The sequence below is a fragment of the Bubalus kerabau genome, chromosome 10 (assembly GCF_029407905.1).
Source record: "Bubalus kerabau isolate K-KA32 ecotype Philippines breed swamp buffalo chromosome 10, PCC_UOA_SB_1v2, whole genome shotgun sequence".
In the NCBI taxonomy this organism is placed as follows: Eukaryota; Metazoa; Chordata; class Mammalia; order Artiodactyla; family Bovidae; genus Bubalus; species Bubalus kerabau.
Genome location: NC_073633.1, coordinates 21,240,874 through 21,261,735, shown reverse-complemented (window position 1 = coordinate 21,261,735; position 20,862 = coordinate 21,240,874). Strand labels below are relative to the sequence as shown.

The following is a 20,862-nucleotide window of genomic DNA, read 5'->3' as shown; positions in this document are numbered from 1 at the left end:
AAGCATTAAATCAGGTAGCAGAGGCATGAAGCATGATGCGCATAATCCAGTTACACAGACTTGGCCAGCAAGGGCCTCCCGTCAGTGTCCCCTGTGAATGAGTGGCCCTATGTTCTGAGCCCAGGACCTGGCACTTTGCCCCCATGAGGGAGGCAGGGACACACGCCTGCCCCCAGGATGTCTTCTCTGACAGGCTGCTGTTCTGGCATGAAGTGTGAAAGGCAAGAGGAGGGGGCGCTCGCGAGGGGCCTTGCCCCCTGGCTGGGGGTTTGAGGGGGTTTGTTGACTTCCTTTCACTTCATGGACAGACAGATCCTGGTCTTAGAGGGGACAGTGGAAGCTGGAGACTGGCTGCTGCAGAATTGAGCCCAGCGCCTCCTCGGATGGGGGGCTTGATCCCATTTCTCCCCAGTTGAAAACCCCGTCACCCTCCCACTCGGATGTCTCTGTGTTTCCTCCCCTCGTCCTCTGAAGTCAGAGATGTGTCATGGGGACAGGAAAGCAGCCTGAGGATGGCTGTGCCCTGCCTGCAACACTGGGATGGAGAGACAGGTGGAACACTGCCAGCCGCCCCGCTGCGGAGATTTTTTTCTCACTCTGTCACAACCAGGATGCTTGTCAGCAGACCCTTGACCTGACGAGCCCTGGCATCTGTCCTCGCCCTGAGACAGAAGCCTTGGAGGTCGGCTGTCTGTCCTTGCCTCCTGGAGCCTGCTGGACTGCTCCTGACCCTGCCTTCCATCCATCCAGAGCAGACCTCGGGGGAATTTCTGGCTGTGCAGGGGGTCCTGCTCTTTTGTGCTTGAAGATGAGAAGTACACGGAAGCTGCCTTTCCTCTGTAGCAAAGAAGACATACCTGCTTCATGGGCCACTCCAGAAAACCACCGTCTCCCTCTTGGACGCTAAACAGCTTTGAAAGCCCGTGTCTTCCATACAGACACTGCAGCTGCAGTTATAGACTCTGTTGCAAGACTCGGGGGCTGGCTCACTGGCTCACCTTTCAGGAAGCAGGACGCCCCACTGACGCTCCTCGTCCCAACTAACCGTTCGAGCTGCATCTCCATGGGCCTTGCCTCTGGGGGGTGGATGGCTTTAGGATAGACACCTCCACTTTGTGTCTGCTCTGGCGTCTCAGGGCAGACAACCCGGACCAGTGGCCACCAGCAGCTTCCATAAACTTCCCGCCAAGAGACGTCCCAGGTCTTGAGCGATGGCTGTAATCCCAGCCTTTTCCCCCTCTGCTGAAAAATGAGCCCTGCAGGGCTAGGAGTGTAGTACCTCAGTTTCCTCATGTGCAAAGTGGGGATCATGAATTTGGGGGTGCACGAGGTTGGCAGTTTGTGGTTTAGTTGAGAAAGAGCAGGTCTCTTAATGTGTGCTCTGTGCTCAGACACTCAGTCGTGTCCAACTCTCTGCGATCCCGTGAGCTCTAGCCCACCAGGCTTCTCTGTCCAGGGGGCTCTCCTGGTGAGAATACTGGAGCGGGGTGCCATTTCCTCCACCAGGGGATCTTCCTAACCCAGGGACTAAACCTAAGTCTCCTGCATCTCCTGCATTGCAGGCAGTTTCTTTACTTGGTAAGCCGTTTGGGAAGCTTTTAATCCCTGATCTCAGATACACTTACTGCCTCTTGGAGCCGCATGTGCATCCAGAGCTGTGGGCCTTCTCTGTATTTTGTCGTCTGTCAGCAGTGGCCAGAGAGCCACGGTTCACATTGACAGGTGAGCTTGTCAGGCTTCGGCTCTCTGTCACCCCCATAAACTCTTCTTGCTCTGGGGCAGGGGGTCTCCTTCGGAACATTCTTTGGATGATGTTGGTAGTTGACCCTATTCCAGCCCCTGAGTACCAGTTTGCCGTCTTTAAAGTGGGCACAACCCTTCTGCCAGGTAGCTGAAAGGGTCAGCGATAAGCTTTGGAAAGGGCCCAGGCATTCATTCAGGCATTCGGTAAATTTCCATTCCCTCCCCTCGTGCTTGTTGAAAGGAAAGACGTATGTATAACCCGAGGCCCCAGTCATTCCCAAGAAATGTTTCAATCTCTATGAAATATTTGGTCATGGTGTAGTCAGCGGCACAGTGCCCATGGTTCTTGACACGATCTTAAGATTGATAAAGGGTGTTTTGTCTCGGCTCCTGGGGAAGAACAAGGGGACGAGGGGAAGAGAAGACCCTGAGACCAGTGCTAGGTTGAGGTGTTCGGGACATCCATGGAGCAGAATCCTTGACTAGGAGGGATTGTTGCCCTTGCTGTTGATGGTCGTCATCGTCGTCATGCGTGCTCAGTCCTGTCCGACTCTGGGACCCCGTGGACTGTAGCCCTCCAGGCTCCTCAGTCCATGGGATTTTCCAGGCAAGAATACTGGCGTGGGTTGCCATTTCCTTCTCCATCTATTGATGATAATAATTTGGGGATAATAGATTTGGGGAAAGTAGGGGAGAAGGGGGGCCATGGAAAGCCCTCTGGTAAATGTTAGCTATTGTTAAGAGATCACTTTGTGACCCACCTGAGGTCACCCAGCTAGTAAGTGCCAGGGCTGGGATTTGGATCCAAATCTGTCTTAATTCCAAAGCCCCCCTCTTCACCCTGTTCTCCGCTCTCCTGTTCAGTGACGTTGGTTCTCATTCCTCTGGCCTCAAACTCTTCTTGATCCCAGGACTCTTCTGCTGTGTGCTGCTCTTGCTCTGTAAGACAGGCGTGGAGTTCTTCAGAATTAGGGAGTCTTCCCCAGGGTTGGGGTTAAGGGTGGGAGACGCTGGCTGCTGACGTTGGCAGGCATGTAAGCATGAGCAAAACTGTGACCGCTGGGAGCTTAAAAGTGGATCACCCTCCACAGAGAGGGAGCCCTGATGACTGTGGTTTTTAAATGCATGCTTTATTTATCTTGGGCTGGGAATCATACATTGAGAAATTCTGTCCTGGATGGGGAGGAGGTGGTGTTTGCCATCATAAATCTTGTGTCTAAATTGCAGTCCATTAACAGACTTCCTCCAGCATGACAGCATGTGGCCTGAGCTGGGGATGAAGCTTTGGGGGGGGTGCGCGTTCCCCTGCTGCCTCCTGGAGGAGCGAGAGGGCGGCCCAGGCCTCTGCCGCCCTGCTGGCTCGGCCGTGCTCAGCACCCACTTCATTGCAGCAACAGCAGCTCCAGGCGCAGCACCTCTCCCACGCCACACACGGCCCCCCGGTCCAGCTGCCACCCCACCCGTCAGGCCTCCAGCCTCCAGGGATCCCCCCAGTGACGGGGAGCAGCTCGGGGCTGCTGGCACTTGGTGCACTGGGCAGCCAGGCCCACCTGTCAGTGAAGGACGAGAAGAACCACCATGAGCTGGACCACAGAGGTGCGACCCGGGGCCGGGGCAGGGGCAAGGGCGGGGGTGGGGTGCAGGCAGAGACTCGAGAGGCCCTGCTGTGAGTGGACACAGCGAATGCTGTCACCTGAGGACCAGGAGTTAGCAAGCCTTGGAGCCATCCATCAGTGAAGTTCCTGGTGCATGGAGACCAGAGCCCCATCCCCCAGGCCCACCCCCCAGGCCCTGAGGTGTACCCACTCTGCTCTGCCCTGGAAGACATCTGGTCCTTTCATCCTAGAGTACCCTCTCGTCTTCCTAGCTACACCCTGCCCACTCTCCAAGGGTCAGCCCCAGTCCCGTTCCTTCAGGCGGCCCTCCTGGCCAAGCTGAGGGTTTTTCCAAATTCCCAGAGGAGTTCAAGAGTCGGGGTCCCAAGACCTCTGTTGCCGTCATCTTCTATCCTTCCCTGGAAAACGTTTTATCCTCACGGAGATCATTAGCCCTCTGAGGACAGAGGCCAAGTTCCCAGGTGTTTAACCCATAGAGGGTCCTTGGAAAAGGTTCCCAGTTGACGCTCAAGTAAAGATTGTTAGGGGGCTGTACACTACATGGAGACAGTGCTGATGCTGCTGCAGGGAGAGGACTGGGAAGATGGGGAACGAGAACGCCCCCCACCCTTTACTCAGCCCTTCCCGCAAGGAAGCTGTAGGGCATCAGGAGGGCTTAGTTTTATCAGGATGGGAAAGGGCCTGGCTTCCTAGCAGACCCTTTGCAAACAGGACCACTTTGTGTGGTCTGCCCTCAGATGTTTTTTTCTAGCTTTGATACGTAATTGACACATAACATCACATTCAAGGTGTACCATGTGATGGTTTGATTTATGCTTAGATTTCACTGGGGCACATGCCAATGCCTCATGGGCATGAGGGCCTTGGAGTGTCACATCCTGCCCAGGCCGGGGCTGGGGAGTGGTAGCAGGTCCTGGGAACTGAGACTAAGATTTTTGTCTCTGCCTTAGGACGATCCTCCTGGCAGAGGAAGAGGGCCTGTCCGCAGCAGACAGGAAGACCAGGGAGCTAGTGCTTGACTGGGCAGATAATCAGAGGCCTCTGCTTCCAGGGGCTTCTTGGCAAAGAAACAGAGAAGGGTGATACAAACGCCACCATACTAAAAAACCACTCCTATAATTAATTAAAAAAAAAATAACAGTAATGTTCTCAACTCTCAGATCCTATGGATATTTTACATAGCACGATCCTTCCCAGGCTCGTGGCTTTAAAAACTGCTGACCAGTAATCTTGGCACCCTTCTCAGCATGGCAGGGAGAGCTAGGCCACAGAGCCCCCTGCAGCCCCACCCAGGCCTGGTGGCCCGGCGAAGCGATGGAATTGGGGCGGTTAATTTCCAAACTGAGAGACGTCACCTAATGGCTCTGCCTTGGCTGACCCGGGGTGACTCAGGGAGCCAGGCCACTGCCCATTTTAAAACCCGTGAACTAGCAAAGCATAAAAGCCAGCTGGACGAGACTGACCTTGCTTTTTGTTTTTCTGTGTTGTGGGACCTGACCCTCCTCCTTTCCTGGCCTTCTGTCCCTGAAGAGAGAGACTCCAGTGCGGTAAGTGCTGGCACTCTGGGGCCTGTGGGCGCGTTTGGGGTGCAGGGTGCTTGGGGTACCCTGTGTGGGCTCCTGGGCGTGGCCGGGTGTTGTCATGAAATAAGAGCTGTCGTCACCTGTTGATTGGCCTTCATTTGGGCAAGCTTTTACCTCTCCAGGCTTTAGGGCCATCGTTTGTCAAATGAAGATTTGGGCTAAGTGAGCTGTAACTAACCCCCTTTTTATATAAGAGGTGATTACTGGAGAGGTCAGCCGGCCAGCCCTGGGTCGTACAAGGGGGGTTGTGGAGTCACGGGGCTGACCCCAGAGCTCGGGACCCTGGTGTCCCTCCCTCATTTGGGGCCGGAGTCCCTCCCTGTCCCCTAGGTTGGCTGTCTCCTGTATGATCCTGTATCGTCTTTATTTCCTCCCAACACCTGAGGTTTCTCCCTGTTGCAGGCTTTAACTTGGTTTAAGAAGTGCTCACAAGCGAGCATTAAGGCCAGGCTGCCTGCGTGTCTGCCAGCTCTGAGATTTGCCGTAAATCTTTCTGATCACACTGAGGCTCAGAGGTTCTGTTTCAAGTGAATAAGCCTTCTGAATAAGCGCAGTGGAGTCTGGATAAAAAAATCCTCCAGCGATTAGCAAAGCTATTTTATTCCTCATCGCTGTCCTTGTATCTGGGGCCATCTAATCTGTTAGGATGGCTTTGGTTATTACCTCGTGTTAAGTAGGACTTGGAAGGTCAGGCAGTTAACTAACCATCTAAACAGCAGCTTCCTCGGGTGGCTTCTCCATCTCGACCCATGTCCCCTCCCCAGCCCTCCACTGGGCTGATTCTGAACCTCCCATCAGCAGCAGTGCTCACGTCCGTCCCCGAGGCTCTCGCCTGTGTGCTCAGAAATCCAGGTCATTTGGGCCCAGGAATGGCTAGGTGCATAAGAAAGGAACAGCTGAAGCTGCAAATCCATTTTGATTGCTTTCGTGTTGATCCCAGGAGGTGGCATTTTTGGAGAGGTAGTTTACCTAGACAGGAAGAGGGCTGGGCTAGACACCTCAAGGCTCAGCCTGGTCCCGGCTTCATGGGGCATTGGGTAGCCCTCTCGGCCTCTCCCAGCCTCAGTTTCTCCATCTGTAATATGGGAATATTCCTGCTCAGCCAGCCTCTCTCCTTAGTTAGGAAGACCCCACTTAGCACAGGACCCAGGACCCAGCTTACCTGCTTACCACGGACTTGCCACAGAGAGCAGTGGCTGCTCAATCCCTTCACTGCCTTCACACGTCGTCATCCTCATCTCTCTTGGCCTTGGCTTTGCGCCCTCTCTATGAATGCTTTCTGCTAAAGAATCCCACGAGGAGCCCCCAAGATCGGGGCTCTTCACAGTGCTCGCCGATGTTGAGACAGGGCAGAGGGGCCCCTGGAGAGTTCAATGGAAATGAATAGGGTCACCGTCCTTGCTCCGGAGGGCTGTGGGCCGGCCCTGGGGGTAGGCGGTAGGGGCTCACACGTGTGCGCGCAGCCATGGTGTCGGGGGAAGTGGAAACGAACGTAATCAGCCCTTTGGAAACCAGGTTGTCAACAGATGAGGCCCCGGCAGGAAAGACAGGGCCGTGTCGGAGTGGGAGGGGGGCCGACTGGCCGGGCTGGAAGCTGTCCCGGAGGGGTTAGTCTGGAGTCCAATTAGAGGTAGCTTCATTCATATTTCCTTGCCTAGCCGAAGCAATAAAAAATACTTAGTTTTTTGGCCGCCTGCCAGCCAGAGGCGGGCTGGATCGATGCCGCTAAACGCCTGACATGACTCTCCTCCGGTAGCAGCGAGGCTTTGCAGCTGACTGCAGAAGAAAGAGCCCGCTGTTCTCGGAGCCGCGGCCTGGGTCGCGGGGAGAAACACGAGCGGCCGCACGCCCCCCTCTCCTTGCTACCCGCGCAAGAGCAGAGGGGCTGGGAGCGTTTCTGCTTAGCACGGGGTGGCCGCCGTTGGAGGAAATGAAATGACAGTGATTTTTCTGCCGGCGCTCGCCGCGGCTAATTGAATTGCGGCTGTGCGCGCATCGCTGCCGCGCCTGCCCAGCTGCAGGGAAGGTTGAAGCTGCACTTCCATTATAACCTCCATATTTTCTTCAAGGCTTGATAACTCTGCCATTTTAATTTGCTTCGGGCAGAAGCTTGGCAGGGAAGGGCTGCCCAGAAACCGGCTTAGGGGAGGAAATGAAGTTCTGTGGCTCCTTCCCGCACCGCTCCCCGCAGAACGCCAGACCCTGCCTCTGGGGGAAGTGGGGAGACTTTCCATCTGCCTCTGGAAGGCTTCCGCCTTTGAGGAGACATCTCTGCAGGTCCCCATGTAGGCTTGTCACACACCCCTGGGCACGGGGACGAGGATGGACTGGACTTTGCTCCCCGCCCTGCCCCAGCTGGGCGGTCAGCTGCTGGAGGGCAGGGACTGCATCTTGTTCGTTCATCCACACCTGCATCCAGCCTCAGGCCTGATCCAGGGCAGGTGCACAGCAGAAGGTGCCGAGTGAGGCAGGGGAAGGTGCAGTGCAGTCTCTTGTTGTGTTACTGTTTGGTCGTTCAGTCGTGTCCCACTCTTCTGCGACCCCACGGACTGTAGCTGCCTGGCTCCTTCCCTTCATGGGATTCTACAGGCAAGAATCCTGGACTAGGTTGCCATGCCCTTCTCCAGGGGATCTCTCTGACCCGGCGGATGAGCCTGTGTCTCCTGCGTTGGCAGGTGGATTCTTACCACTGAGACACCAGTGTAGTGTCTTAGTAAGGAACAAACCTCAGTGTCCCCTAGAGGGGGTTCTGGTGTCTTTCCCTTGGCACAGAGGTTTGCTGGCAGGTACCCCTGCCCATCGCACCTCCCTGCCTGCTTCCAGCCTGCTGTTGGAGGCCACGTGACGCCTGTCGTTCCTACTCACCCATCGCACCACCAGCTGGAGTCCTTCTCTGAGAGAAGCTCTCAACTTCCAAGACTGCTCCATCCTCAGACCCACTGGCATTGTTTCTCCTGCCTCACCTTGTTAGCCCACCTTCCCTCTTCCCAGGCCTTAAATTCCAAACTCTTCTCATCCTCACTTGCTTTGTAGTTGAAGGGAGAACTCATTAGTTCTTTCCAGGCATAAAAACCTCGGGTTTTCTTCAAGTTGCCTCCTCCTGGGGGACCTTGGGCACGTTTTCCATCGTCTCAGGACCTGGACTTGGCCGTCATCACAGAGGGGAGGGGAATTCTACCTGCCCTCTATGCCTTTTCCCATCTTCAGAGGGAGAGGCTTCATGACATTGTGTTTTCTGCTTCATTGCAACCCTGGTGTTTCTCTCTAAAATTGCGGGAGGCCAAGCCATCAGGGAAGGGCATTCACACAAAATGCCCCGTTGCGTACTTACACTGGGGAGACCTCTTGGCACCTGGCAGTTCCCCTGCCTGTCGGTCCCCTCTTCCTGTCAGGTTTAGCAGATGAGGTATTGTGCATAGCCCCAGTTTGTCGGCTCAGATCCGTCTTCAAGACTCTGCACAAATTCAGCTTATCCATTCTTTGAGCACAGAGGGGTAGAAAAGGAGATAGGTGCAACCCCCGCCTTCATGAAGCGCACAGGCTAATAGGCCAGAGGCCAGTGGCTCTTGCAAGGTTAATTATCTAACAGCAGCAGCATTGCTACAAAAGAGAATTGTCATGCTCTCAGGGCCTCTCCCAGAGGAACCAAATCTGGGGAGTTGGGAGGGCGTCCCTCCCTGGTGAGGCTCTGATGGAGCCAAGACCTACAGGGCACACACGACACCTCAACTGACCTTCCGGGTCACCCCACTGAGCTATATCGATGCGCGAATGAAATGTTCACACTGAGTCTCCTCCTTGCTTCCAGAATAACTCAGTGTCGCCCTCGGAAAGCCTGCGAGCTAGTGAGAAGCACCGGGGATCTGCAGACTACAGCATGGAAGCCAAGAAGCGGAAAGCAGAAGAGAAGGACAGTTTGAGCCGATACGTACGTCTGGGGGCTCTGCTGGGGTTTGTGTTGGGTCAGCTGGGCTGAAGGAGGAGCCCTCCCCCGCCCCAGGGCCTGGTCGTGGAAGACTCAGGTACAGGTTGGGGAGGAGATGTGGCCCGCTGAGGAGGGCAGGTGGCCTGGGCATGGGAAGCCTGCATAGATCAGTGCGCTGTGAGCATATGGGCCACAGCCAGGAGGGAGTGAGCAGAGAGGTCCCCCTGGGCCCTGTGGAGTCTGGGGAGAGTTAGGGGCCCCTCCCTAGATGGACCCGCAACCCCGTGCTACCATCATGGCCCCCTCAGAATCTGCTCCAGGTGCCATCCCTGGTGCCCTCATACTTTGACCCTGCAGGTGGTCATGGTTTCTGTTCTGTGCCAGGCTGGGCAGGGTTGAGAGCTGGGGCAGAGGGCAGGGGGCAATGCGGTGTGGGAGCCAGTGCCCTTGGGCCCAGCTCTCCCTGTCCAGCCACTTGGCTGCTCTGGGGCTTTGGGCATATTGCGCGGCCAAAGCCTTAGCTGCGTTTCTGGGAGATGAGGCTAATCACCCCTCCCACACCATGATGGAAATGATGGAACGAGACCAGTACACGTACAAGTGATGGCGGATGTCAGGCCAGCTGGAGAGAGGTGTCTGGCTCCAGAGGGACAAGTTAAAGGAAGCTTAGAAATATAATGGGGCAGGTGTGGGTGAGGCTGCCGGTGGCTGTGGGAGCCGGAAGACCCCGGGTCCGGGAGGCTGCACTAGTAAGCAGCAAAGAGGAGGCCGCCGCTGGTGGGGCTGAGTGGGGACAGTGTGCGCTTTGGGGTTTGGCTGAGGTTCAGCTCCTGGCTGGTGGAAATGGGATGGTTTGGGCTCAGCCTGGGGTGGGCGTGGCCTCTCATTGGCTTCTCTCTCCATGCAGGATAGTGACGGGGACAAGAGTGATGATCTAGTGGTGGACGTTTCCAATGAGGTGAGGGCAGTTCCCAGTCTCAGGGTGGCTTTCTGCGTGGGGAGTTGGAGATGGTTCCTGTCCTGGGTGGGAGCTGTTGTGTCTCTGCTGTTGCGCCCTTCCCGCCAGCTCCAGCTGGGTTTGAGGCCTTTGGGTTGGGGGCATCAGGCTGGTCAGGAGGAGGAAGACAGGGCTTGGCTGCTTGGTGGCTGGGGAGTCATTTACCATGCTGGCTTCCTAGGATGGGTCTCCAGAGAGAGAGACCCCTGAAGATCCCAGTGGAGGGCCGGCTCCCCTGGTCCTCTAGGTCAGCTCTATTCTCCCCACCATCCCTGGGGTTTTGGGGTGGTGAGCCCCGTGGGTCAGCCTCAGCTGGGAATGAGGAGCTGGAAGGGATCTACACGAAGTCAAGAGGGCCAGCTGCTCAGCATGGAGGCCTGAATTCATGTTTGATCTTGAGCAGATCCCGTCCACCCACCCGCTCTGTCCTCAGTCTCCCTGTCTCTGGGATGAAGAGGGGTCAGACTAGGTTGTTAAGAGCTGGTGGCCTCCCCTTGGGACCAGAGAAGACTCGGGCTCATCGTAGCTCTTAGCACATCTCTGCCTCACTTGTGTCCTTAGGACCCTGCGACACCCCGGGTCAGCCCGGCACACTCCCCTCCTGAAAATGGGCTGGACAAGGCCCGTGGCCTGAAGAAGGATGCCCCCACCAGCCCCGCCTCGGTGGCCTCCTCCAGCAGCACGCCCTCCTCCAAGACCAAAGACCTTGGTCATGTATGTGGGGTCTGCCCCTGGCACCGCAGAGACTAGGAGAGGGCTGGAGAGGGTTGGGGCAGAGGGAAAAAGTTTCTGGAAAAGGGGCTGCACCTGGAGTGCTGCTGATTAGAAGGTGGAGGGGTAGAGCAGAAAGCACATGGATTGGGGCTTGGCCTGGGTTCACATCCTGGCTTTACCACGTACAGGCTGAACCCTGTGCTTAGTTACTCTTTCTGAGCCTCAGTTGCTGCATCTGTAAAATGGGAACAATGAACACAGTCCCTGCCAAACAAGACTGGGCAAGAATGAAGGGGCTGTGTGGCAGAAGATTGAGAACTAGGCCTCATGTGGTGTCTAGCTCTTGGAGAAAGGAATCTTCATAGCCTCCCTTGGTGTCTGTGTTTCCCCCTTGCAGAATGACAAATCCTCCACCCCTGGACTCAAGTCCAACACGCCAACCCCGCGGAATGACGCCCCAACTCCTGGCACCAGCACGACCCCGGGGCTCCGGTCGATGCCAGGCAAACCTCCAGGCATGGACCCGATAGGTATAATGGGTAGGCACAATGGGGCTGAGCTGACTTTGCTTGAGGGGAGGGTGTGCCCCGGGCCAGAGCACCAGGCAGGGAGTCAGAGTGAGGCTGTCCCAGGGCCTGTCTCTGCGGGACTTGGTCAGGTTTGACACCGAGGTGAACGCCTGCTGCTTCAGCACTCGTGTCAGGGCTTACTGGGGCCACTGTTGAGCTCAGCGTGTGGATGGAGCTTCAGACAGCTCGGGACACCATCAGTGTCTGTCTGCCTTTGTTGTTAGTTCTGTGAGATTCTGAAAAATGCTCTTCTCAGGGCCTCTGAATCTTGTTCTATAAAAAAAAAGGTGGGCACATCTCTCACCTCAAACCTTCTTGGGCTGTGAATGTGGGGATCTCTGGTAGGTGAGCTCAGCCCAGGAGGACTGCCTGGAGTGGATAGCTTGAGAAGACAGGAAAGATTGCTTCTGAGCCAGAGGCAACCTGGTGGCCTGCGCTTTTCCTGGATGGAGGGGGTGGGACCCTCTCCCCTTGGCGGTACGTCCAGGCTTACGTCCGCCTCCTTGCAGCTTCGGCCCTGCGCACACCCATCTCCATCACCAGCTCCTACGCCGCGCCCTTTGCCATGATGAGCCACCACGAGATGAATGGCTCCCTCACCAGCCCCAGCGCTTACGCAGGCCTCCACAACATCCCGCCCCAGATGAGCGCGGCTGCAGCCGCCGCCGCCGCCGCCTACGGCCGATCGCCAATGGTGAGCTTTGGAGCTGTACGTAGACCTTTTGGCTCCTTTTTGGGGGGCTGGGCAAGGAGTGAGAGGGGAATGGAGGCGGGTAGAGAGACCCGTCCTGCATGCAGGGGGTGCCCTCTGGGTCCAGTGACAGGCAGCTCCTTGGGGGAGAGTGTTCATGAGGAACCAGAAGGGAACACTCTTGGGGTCACAGACCTGGTTCCCACCCCCTGCCCTTTTGTCACCACGTGACCTCAACCAACAGCCGCCCTGGGCTGCCCCTTTCCATCTGGGAAGCGGGGCTGGCACCTGTCTCTCTGGGCGCTCTGGGGTGGGACTCCCATGGTGAGTCAGGAGATTTCACGAGGCAGGGCCTTGGCCCATGGGGCTGCACACGTGTTATACCAAGGTGCGTCTGCTGTTACTGAGGGGGCCTGGGCCTGTGTTGTCGCTGGAACAAGGGCTCTGCTCTGCTCAGCCATCTTGGGCTCTGAAGAGGCAGCGTGGTGCTGGTGGGACAGGACGTGGTGGAGGAGGAAGCTGGGGTTGGGGCGTTGTATAGTAGGGGGACAGAGGGCGGCACCCCTCACTAAGGGCTGGCCTTGTCTTGCCTTACAGGTTGGCTTTGACCCTCACCCCCCCATGCGGGCCACAGGCCTGCCCTCAAGCCTCGCCTCCATTCCTGGTGGAAAACCGTAAGCCATGACTACTTATTTTCTGCTTGTTGGGGAGGGCAGAGAGCACACCACCCACCCACCCATCCCCTGCCCCTATGGGCCTCTCCTGGGGAAAGGTGTCTGCCTCTCTAGAGGTGCCCCTGGGGCAATCCCATTGATGGCTGCCTGGTTGCACTCCTGATCGCCCCCAGGCTCCCTCTGAGAGGGGAAGGAGAAGGTTTGGGGTTGAGGTGGTGATCCCTGGGCTCTGAGAGGGGAGGAACATTTCACATGTTGGGCTTCCCAACCAGATGCCATGGATCTTCCCTGCCCTGGGGGTTCCTGTGGGTTCTAGCCGCAGCTGGCACGCCTATGACCTGAACCAGCAGGCAGACTCCACTGGCTCACCCCCGGCTCTGATGTGTGCTCTGTGATTCATTCAGGGACGGGGAGCAAGCAGATTTTCTTCCCTAATACTGCTGGCTCCTAGAGGAGGGGTGGCATTCAAGCTGGGCCCTTTCTGGGGTCAGAGTGCTAGGGATTGTATAGATGGCGGGAAAGGGTGTTCAAGGCAATGAGGGGTCCGTGACGTGGTTTGGAGCGAGGATCTATAAGCAGGGGCAGAAGTCAAGGCAGAACTATGAAGCTGTCTCTGCCCTGGTGGAACCAGGTCAAGGAGGTTGGGGTTACCAGGTTTCCTAAGATGAGGGCGGGGACACCTGGAGGCAGGCAGGCCAGGCAGGGGTTAGGGCCAGGTAGGAGAAACTGTTAGAGGACTGGAGATGGCAGAAGCATGGTTCTCCCCCTTTCAGAGCCTACTCTTTCCATGTGAGCGCTGATGGGCAGATGCAGCCCGTGCCCTTCCCCCACGACGCCCTGGCAGGCCCTGGCATCCCCAGGCACGCCCGGCAGATCAACACTCTCAGCCACGGGGAGGTGGTGTGTGCGGTGACCATCAGCAACCCCACGCGCCACGTCTACACAGGAGGCAAGGGCTGCGTGAAGATCTGGGACATCAGCCAGCCAGGGAGCAAGAGCCCCATCTCCCAGCTGGACTGCCTGGTGAGGATCCCAGGGCTGCGGGCATCCCTTCTAGCTGTTATAGGAGAGCTGGGGCCTGGGGCAGCACCCCACTGACCTGGCCAGGCACAGCCCTGTATCGACTGAGCGACTTTGGGCAACCTGGCAAACCTCTCTGAGCCCTGCTTTCGTTGTCTGTAAGGGGAGATGATGCTGGTCTTCAGGGGTCTGTGAAGAAATGAAAGTTTAAAAAGTCACAAGTGAGCAGTGGGGTTGGCCTGGCAGCCGCGATTAAGGGCAGGAAGTGAGCAGATGCGGCGAGGGTGCTCGGTGTTGCTGGATGTGACTCTCCTGGTCCCCTGGAGGAGAGGTGGGTGGCGCTGAGCACTGCCCCCTCCCCCTTCAGAACAGGGACAACTACATCCGCTCCTGCAAGCTGCTCCCCGACGGGCGCACGCTCATCGTGGGCGGCGAGGCCAGCACGCTCACCATCTGGGACCTGGCCTCGCCCACGCCCCGCATCAAGGCTGAGCTGACGTCCTCGGCCCCAGCCTGCTACGCCCTGGCCATCAGCCCTGATGCCAAAGTCTGCTTCTCCTGCTGCAGTGATGGGAACATTGCCGTGTGGGACCTGCACAACCAGACGCTGGTCAGGTGAGGCACGGGAGGGAGCAGGGGTGTCCTCGCCCCGGGGAGGCCGTGCTGGCGTTGTGGCTGCGACCAGCTGGTCTAAGGTGCTGTGGGGTGGCCAGGGTGGCACAGGCGAGGGCACCCAGGTGAAAGGACGGCTTGTACTAGGTGCCCAGCAGAGGCGGGAGGGCTCTGTGGACCAGGAGCTTGCACCAGGCTCCGGAGAGAGGGGGCCTGGAGCAGACCTGGCAGGGCAGAACTCAGATAAGTTGAGACACGCAGAGATGTGGGGAGAAGAGGCGGCGTTGAGACTGGTTTGGAGGAGCTTAAGTGTGGGGCCTCGGGAGCAAAGCTGCTGGGTCTGAGTCCTGCCTCCCTGTGACCTCATGCAAGTACTGACCCTGGCCAAGACGCTCGAGTGGGAGAGGAGCCCTGAGGGACCATGGCCCTCGAGTTTCCCGTTCTGCTGGGGCAGAGTTGGCGTCTCCCTGGGACAGCTGTCAACATAGCAGTCAGTGCTTCCCTAGGGCTTACCTTCATCCCTGCCTGGCCTTCCTAGGCAGTTCCAGGGCCACACGGACGGGGCCAGCTGCATAGACATCTCCCATGACGGCACCAAGCTGTGGACGGGAGGCCTGGACAACACCGTGCGCTCCTGGGACCTGCGGGAGGGCCGGCAGCTGCAGCAGCACGACTTCACCTCCCAGGTGTGCGCCTGAGACCCCCTCACCGTCCACTGGAGCAGCGTGGGGCCTTCCCTCCCTGGGTCTCAGTAGCTGGTTCAGGGGACCAAGGGGTCCTCACACGTAGTCATTACAAATGGACCTGAGACCAAGCTGAGTCATCTAGGAAGGCTTCCTGGAGGAAGTGGCCATGAAGCAGAATCCACAAGGCTTTGAAGTTGGTTGCACTTGCCCCTTGATTCCCAGGTCCTCTGCCATTGAGCATTTGGCCTCAGTTTTCTCATTCATGGGATGGGAATAGTCATAGCTACTTCATGGGTCTGGTGTGAGTACCTGCAATGGTCCCTCTGAAAGCCTTGGCTGTAAGCCTGGCTATAGAAAGCATTCCATAAATGCTAAGTATTATTACTTTTTGTTATTGTATTATTTGTGTTAATATTTTAATCTTGCACGTTTAATACATTATTGTTTTATTTACTCATATTTTTCTTAAGGAAAGGTAAAAGTCACTGAGAGAATAACTTTGAAAGTGAAATGTCTGTGTCACCTCTGAGTTTGAATCCTGGCTCTGCCGCTTTACTTTTTAGAGTCAGCAACCTCTCTGAGCCTCAGCTTCCTCACCTGGGAAGTTGATTGGGGATAAAACATGAGATCCTATTCCCTTGAGGGGGAGAGAGGGGGACTTTGCATTGCACATGGCAGGTGGGGAGGTGCTGGGGGAGGGAGTCGGTAAGACTCTGAGCCCACAGGGTTCCTGAGCAGGGCCGTGGAGGAGTGCCCCTCTTCTCCCTCCTCCTGTCCTCCCCGCACCGCCCCCGGCACCCCGCCGCCATGGTTTTGGAGGATGCTGATCTCTGTCCTCCCCTCCCCTGCAGATCTTCTCACTGGGTTACTGCCCCACTGGGGAGTGGCTGGCCGTGGGCATGGAGAGCAGCAACGTGGAGGTGCTGCACCACACCAAGCCCGACAAGTACCAGCTGCACCTGCACGAGAGCTGCGTGCTATCCCTCAAGTTCGCCTACTGCGGTGAGCCTGGGGGAGTGGGAGCCTGGCCAGCCCTCTGTGCAGGGATGCAGCTCAGAGCTTAGAGAAGGGCCAGAGCCCCCCTAAGTGAGCATGGTCTCAGAACCAGCCTCCTGACCCAGACCAATACCCCCATCCCGCCCCGCATCTGAGGATGCAGGTACTGCCACAGGGTACCAAGCACCTGTGACACCAGGCCAGAGCCAGACCTTGCTGGCCTGGGGCAGGAGCAGAGCACCTGCCTACAGGTGGTTTGGACCATGGGCTTTGGTGGCCACAGCTCTGGACTGGAGTATGTGCCGGCCCACTGACTAGCCGTGCAGCTTAGGACAGTCCCAGCCTCTCTGAGCCCCAACAGGTCTTTATGGACCAGGAATAGCAGGCACCCCCCAGGGCTTTGGGAACCCTGGAGCTTTAACGCAGGCAAAGCTCTGGTGGCGTGCCTGCAGAGACCCACCACCTTTGGCTGGATCTCTAGCTGCTTGGAGCTTCGCCATCCCCAGTACTTCCTGCCATCTTTCAGTAGTAGAATCGAGATGGGTCAGTTGAGCTTAGTGGCTTTAAAAAGAATCTTCTGGCGAAGTGTAATCCCTGTGATTAACTGCAGATCCTGCCTTTCTCTGTCCCAGCCTGTCCACCCCTCCCCTTGATTGCAGAGAAAGGCAGTATCTGAGTGTCCATGTGTGTCCATGTGTGTGTGGTATGTCTTGATTACAAAACGCTTCTCACAAGGGAAGAGTCAGCCCAGCACTAGTTAGCGGGTCACACCGCGTTTCCATGGTAGCTGGCCATGTGGGGCGGGTCTTGCTTTAGAAGGCAGCAGCCCACAACCTGATGTTTCCTTTGCCTGCAGGCAAGTGGTTTGTGAGCACTGGGAAAGATAACCTTCTCAACGCCTGGAGGACTCCGTATGGAGCCAGCATATTCCAGGTACTACCTGCCCTCCAAGTGCCCCTCTTGATTCTGCTGAGAGTCCGGGCCTGGCCACGGTGACGGGGCAGGGATGGGGGAGGCAGAGCAGGACTTGCCCTGACCCCTACCTGCTGGGGGTCCAAGACGGCTTCTCCAGCAGCGAGGGTTTGGACTTGGGCACATCAGTGGGACCCATACTCTGCTGCTAGTGGCATCTGACCGATTGGAATGAGGGCTTTTAGCAGGGGCTCTTGTAGGATTTCTAGAGCAAGGAGGAATAAAAACATGCTCTTGGCTCTGGCCTGCACACTGAGTCCTCACAGGAGGTGCACCGGGCATTTGAGCAAACTGGGCAGCTTTTTTTTTCTAAGCAGTGTTGTCTGGTATTAAAGTAAGTTCATTTTCCATCTCAACACTTCAATATAAGGAGAGAGGTATGGGGCCAGAGAAGGATCCAGAAGGAGGTGTGAGAGAGGGAAGAGGCTTTTTGTGTGTGTGGGTTTTCAAAGCCTGGGGCCTGACACTGCACTCTCCCTCGCTCACTCATATACACTCACACACAGAGAGAGACACACACACACAGTCTTGCACACGTACACAGTCACACACAGTCTCTTTCAGAGCCAGTAAGACACTCTCTTGATGCAGTTTGGAATTCTGGCATCTGGTGCATCACGCATGTAACTTTCAAGAGTCTCTAGTTACACTGGATATTCAAAACTTAGGCGCGAGTCCTTTTTTTTAGCTTACCAGACTGAGGGTCTGGCCCACTGGCACCTGCTCTCAGCTCAGAAACGCTTCTTCCTATTTGTAAACTCAGGATGCAAAGCTCACACTCAAGTGTTGTGTTTTGCTGCTCGGAGCTGACTGTAAAGATCACATCTGGCCCAGTTAATGAGCTTTTCCTTATGGGGAAGCAGGCAGAAGGGGCCCCACTAATGGGAAGGGGTGTGTTTGAAGGCCTCACAGCGTGCTCTCCAGGGTGGGCAGAGGGCGGGTGAATTCCACGAGTACCAAGAGAGCGCTGAGTACCCCCAAAGAGTGAATTTCTGTCCTTTCTCTCCTCCTCCAGTCTAAGGAATCCTCGTCAGTCTTGAGCTGTGACATTTCGGCGGATGATAAATATATCGTAACGGGCTCTGGTGACAAGAAGGCCACGGTTTATGAGGTCATCTACTAAGCAAGGACTGTGACGGGGCTGTCAAGCTCTGGGAGACACAGACTCGGCTGTGCCAGGGAGACCCCGCAGACACGGAGGACGGGCAGCGAGCGGCCCAGCACCACGCTCTGGCGGGCTGAGAGGGCGCGCCCGTCACGGCCGGGACTCCTGGGCACGGACTCCTGTGTCTCACGGACTCCGATGGATTTCTCCCCTCCTCCTCCTCCCATAACGATGCTGGCAGAGGCTGCACGTAGATTTGGAGGCTCGTGGCTCCGGCTCTCCACATACACCCTCATGAATCTTTTCCCTTCCCCTTTCTTTTGATGTGTCCTCCTGCCCCGGCCCGGGGACACTGGAGTGTGGACCACACGTTTGTACCAGGGAGTGGGGGAGGGTTTCACGTTCCCCAATTGTGCAGCGCACAAGGTTTGTGAAAAGTGTAAATAACAGACTCCTATCTCGGACTGGTCAGTGGGGGAGGAGGCCCCTTCCCACCGGCAATGCCAGCCGTGTATTTCGCCTGCTGTATTCGTAATCCACTCGTGGTGGTGGCTTTTTTTTTTTTTTAAACAGAAGTTCCCATCTGGGAAGGGGAGGCAGGGAGGGGGGCAGAATGGAGAGGGGAGTGGGAGAGGGAGAAGACTCCTGGGTGGAGGAGCGGCAGTACGGCTGGCGGCCAGGTCAGCCATCAGGTACCCCCTGGGTGAGTATGTCTCCATGTGGACCTGGGAATCGTCTTAAGGCATGTCAGGACCCAGCTCCAGACAGACTGACGGACAGGCAGAGCTTGAGACGGGTGCCCGCCCAGGCTGACGGCAGCAGAAACATGGTGAATTTTTCTGTGGCCTCCTGAGTTCCACCTGCCTCTTAGCCCTTTGGCTCCCCTCTCGAGTGTCTGAAGCTGCCTGTCTGTCTCCCCCACCCCACCCCCGCCTCCATCTCTCTTTGGTGCACACTTGGTTGTCGTGATGAGAAATGGAAGTTCAAAGGCACTCTGTCTCCAGCCCTACTTAATCTTCGGACACAACCTGAAAAGGACACAAAGTTAGAAGAACGCATAGCAACTCAGCTCAGGGAGCTACCAGAGAAAAAATAGCAACTGATGTGGGTGCTTTTTTTTTTTTTAATTTGAATAAAAAGAATTAGAAGTGATGTCCTTTCATAAAATGCCTTCTCCCCACTTTCCTGCCTCTGACCCCTTACTCTCTCCTTAGAGGGAAAATGTGTATTTAGCCTGCAGGACGGAGTCTAAGGTTGATCTCCCTGCCCCCCAACCCCAGGCAGGGCAGCGGGGAGAGGGGACTTGGGGTTGGGCTGGGGGTGCACCGTGCTGACTTCTCCTGGCTTCCTGTCTCTCTTAGGAGCCCAAACAGCTTACAGGTAGAATATCAGCTCCTGTGGGTGCCACTTTTTGGTACCAAAATGTTCTGAGGTATTAGGATTTTGTTTTTTGTTTTGTTTTTCCTTTGGTCTTTTTTTTTTTTTTCTTAAGGAAAAGCTAAAGGCCGTTATGAGTCCTGGTGGTGGGCTCTCCATGGATGTAGCATATGGAAGATAATTTTTATACTGCATTTTTATGGGTTATTTTCTAATGTGTGATCCTGTCTGGTGAAAAGGAAGGGGGGTTCCCAGTGAACCCCTCTCCAATGCTCTTGCTCCCAGGTGAGCCCCTCCCCCTACCTGGCTCTGGAGGCTGAAGAGAAGGGCATGGTGGGTGCCCTAACCTGTCTGAGGTTGGGGAAGGGTGTCCAGAGTCTGTCTGTCTCTCTCTTCCTCTCTCTCAGTTTCTCTCTCTCTCTGGGTCTCGGATGCTTAGCCACCACCTGTTGTTAAGGCTCTTGCCACAAGGGAAGGCGAGGGTAGAAGACAAATTGATTCCTGAAGAAAAAAAGAAAATGAAAAGTCATTGTAATGACCTGTTTTTATATTTTTAAAAGTTACTATTTAAAGGTTTGATTGTTGCGTTTTAATTCTTCCTCCTCCCCCTGCCCCACCCCAGTAGTTTATCTCCATTCTCCCCCCCCCCCACACCCCCAAGAAGAGGGGTGGGGTGCTGTCTACCCCACGTCCTGGGTGATTTCCTTTGTTATCCATAAATGTGAGTGCTTCTTTTTTTAAAGTGTTCCCATGCTGCCCCCACACCCCTAGAAAGTGATCATGCAGGACAGTTAAAAAGGGAGTGTTTCCATGACTGCAGCCCTGTGCTGTCTCCCCAGTTTAAGGCGGGGTGGGGTGGGGGGGGTCTCCTCAGGGCAGTTCCCAGAGGCGAAGTCCACAGTTAACACCGATGTCCTGTGTAGCTGCCACTGCCCAACTCTTTGCAGAAAAAGATGAAAAGGGGTGAACTTGCGGAGAAATTGCAAAGTGTCTATGACCATCAGGACCCTGAAAACCTCTACCCTCTTTTTTAAGCTTAACTTCAGATGCTGTGGGGCAACCCCACTTAGGCGGGGTTTACAGAGAGGAAATGGGGGCAGTGCCCTTGGGGGTGCAGGACTGGCCTGGGGTGGTGGTTCCCAGGTTCCTGGGCATCACGCAGCCATGAGCTAAATCTCCAGAATGTGGGGCTAATGTGGTTTCCAACTCCTGCTAAAGTCACTGCAAATGAGCACACAAAAACAATTGCCTGCTGTTATTTCATTCAAGAAAGGGGATTGAACATTTGAAAAAAGGAGTGACCATCCAGATAGAGCAGCCTTTATTCTAAGCCTCGAAAGGACAGCTGGACTGCACGTACCAGGGTCACTTAGCTGGAGCTGGGCTTCCTGTCAGGCTTGCAGAAGAGAAGCTTCCAGCATGTAGGAAGAAGGCCCTTCTGCAGCTATGTTTGGCTGACGTCTCTGTCTTGTACTGGTGGCACAAACGAGTAAAGGAACACCCCTTTGAACCACGCTTTCCTTGCTTGTCAAAGTCTGATCATCACAGCAGAGGGCTAGCGGGGCCAAATGGGGGAGTCTTT

At 56.0% G+C, this 20,862-nt stretch overlaps 1 protein-coding gene across 8 annotated transcripts in view; it reads left to right on the top strand.

Moving 5' to 3' along the window:
* The window catches only part of TLE3 (TLE family member 3, transcriptional corepressor), a 48,193-nt gene extending 28,337 nt beyond the window's left edge, over positions 1–19,856 (top strand). For 2 of the 8 annotated variants that reach the window (XM_055536855.1, XM_055536850.1), the window contains exons 7-20: positions 3,135–3,339; positions 4,890–4,906; positions 8,751–8,870; positions 9,775–9,825; positions 10,426–10,578; positions 10,976–11,108; positions 11,657–11,841; positions 12,436–12,512; positions 13,286–13,535; positions 13,900–14,147; positions 14,683–14,830; positions 15,682–15,832; positions 16,683–16,759; positions 17,814–19,856. In XM_055536855.1, the coding sequence (XP_055392830.1) occupies positions 3,135–3,339; positions 4,890–4,906; positions 8,751–8,870; positions 9,775–9,825; positions 10,426–10,578; positions 10,976–11,108; positions 11,657–11,841; positions 12,436–12,512; positions 13,286–13,535; positions 13,900–14,147; positions 14,683–14,830; positions 15,682–15,832; positions 16,683–16,759; positions 17,814–17,921 (1,923 nt within the window). In that variant the 3' untranslated portion in view covers positions 17,922–19,856. Of the gene's footprint in view, positions 1–3,134; positions 3,340–4,889; positions 4,907–8,750; positions 8,871–9,774; positions 9,826–10,425; positions 10,579–10,975; positions 11,118–11,656; positions 11,857–12,435; positions 12,513–13,285; positions 13,536–13,899; positions 14,148–14,682; positions 14,831–15,681; positions 15,833–16,682; positions 16,760–17,813 lie in introns of all 8 variants that reach the window. The other 6 variants (XM_055536853.1, XM_055536848.1, XM_055536854.1 and 3 more) reach the window with 3 other exon arrangements.
* Positions 19,857–20,862: the final 1,006 nt, after the last annotated feature.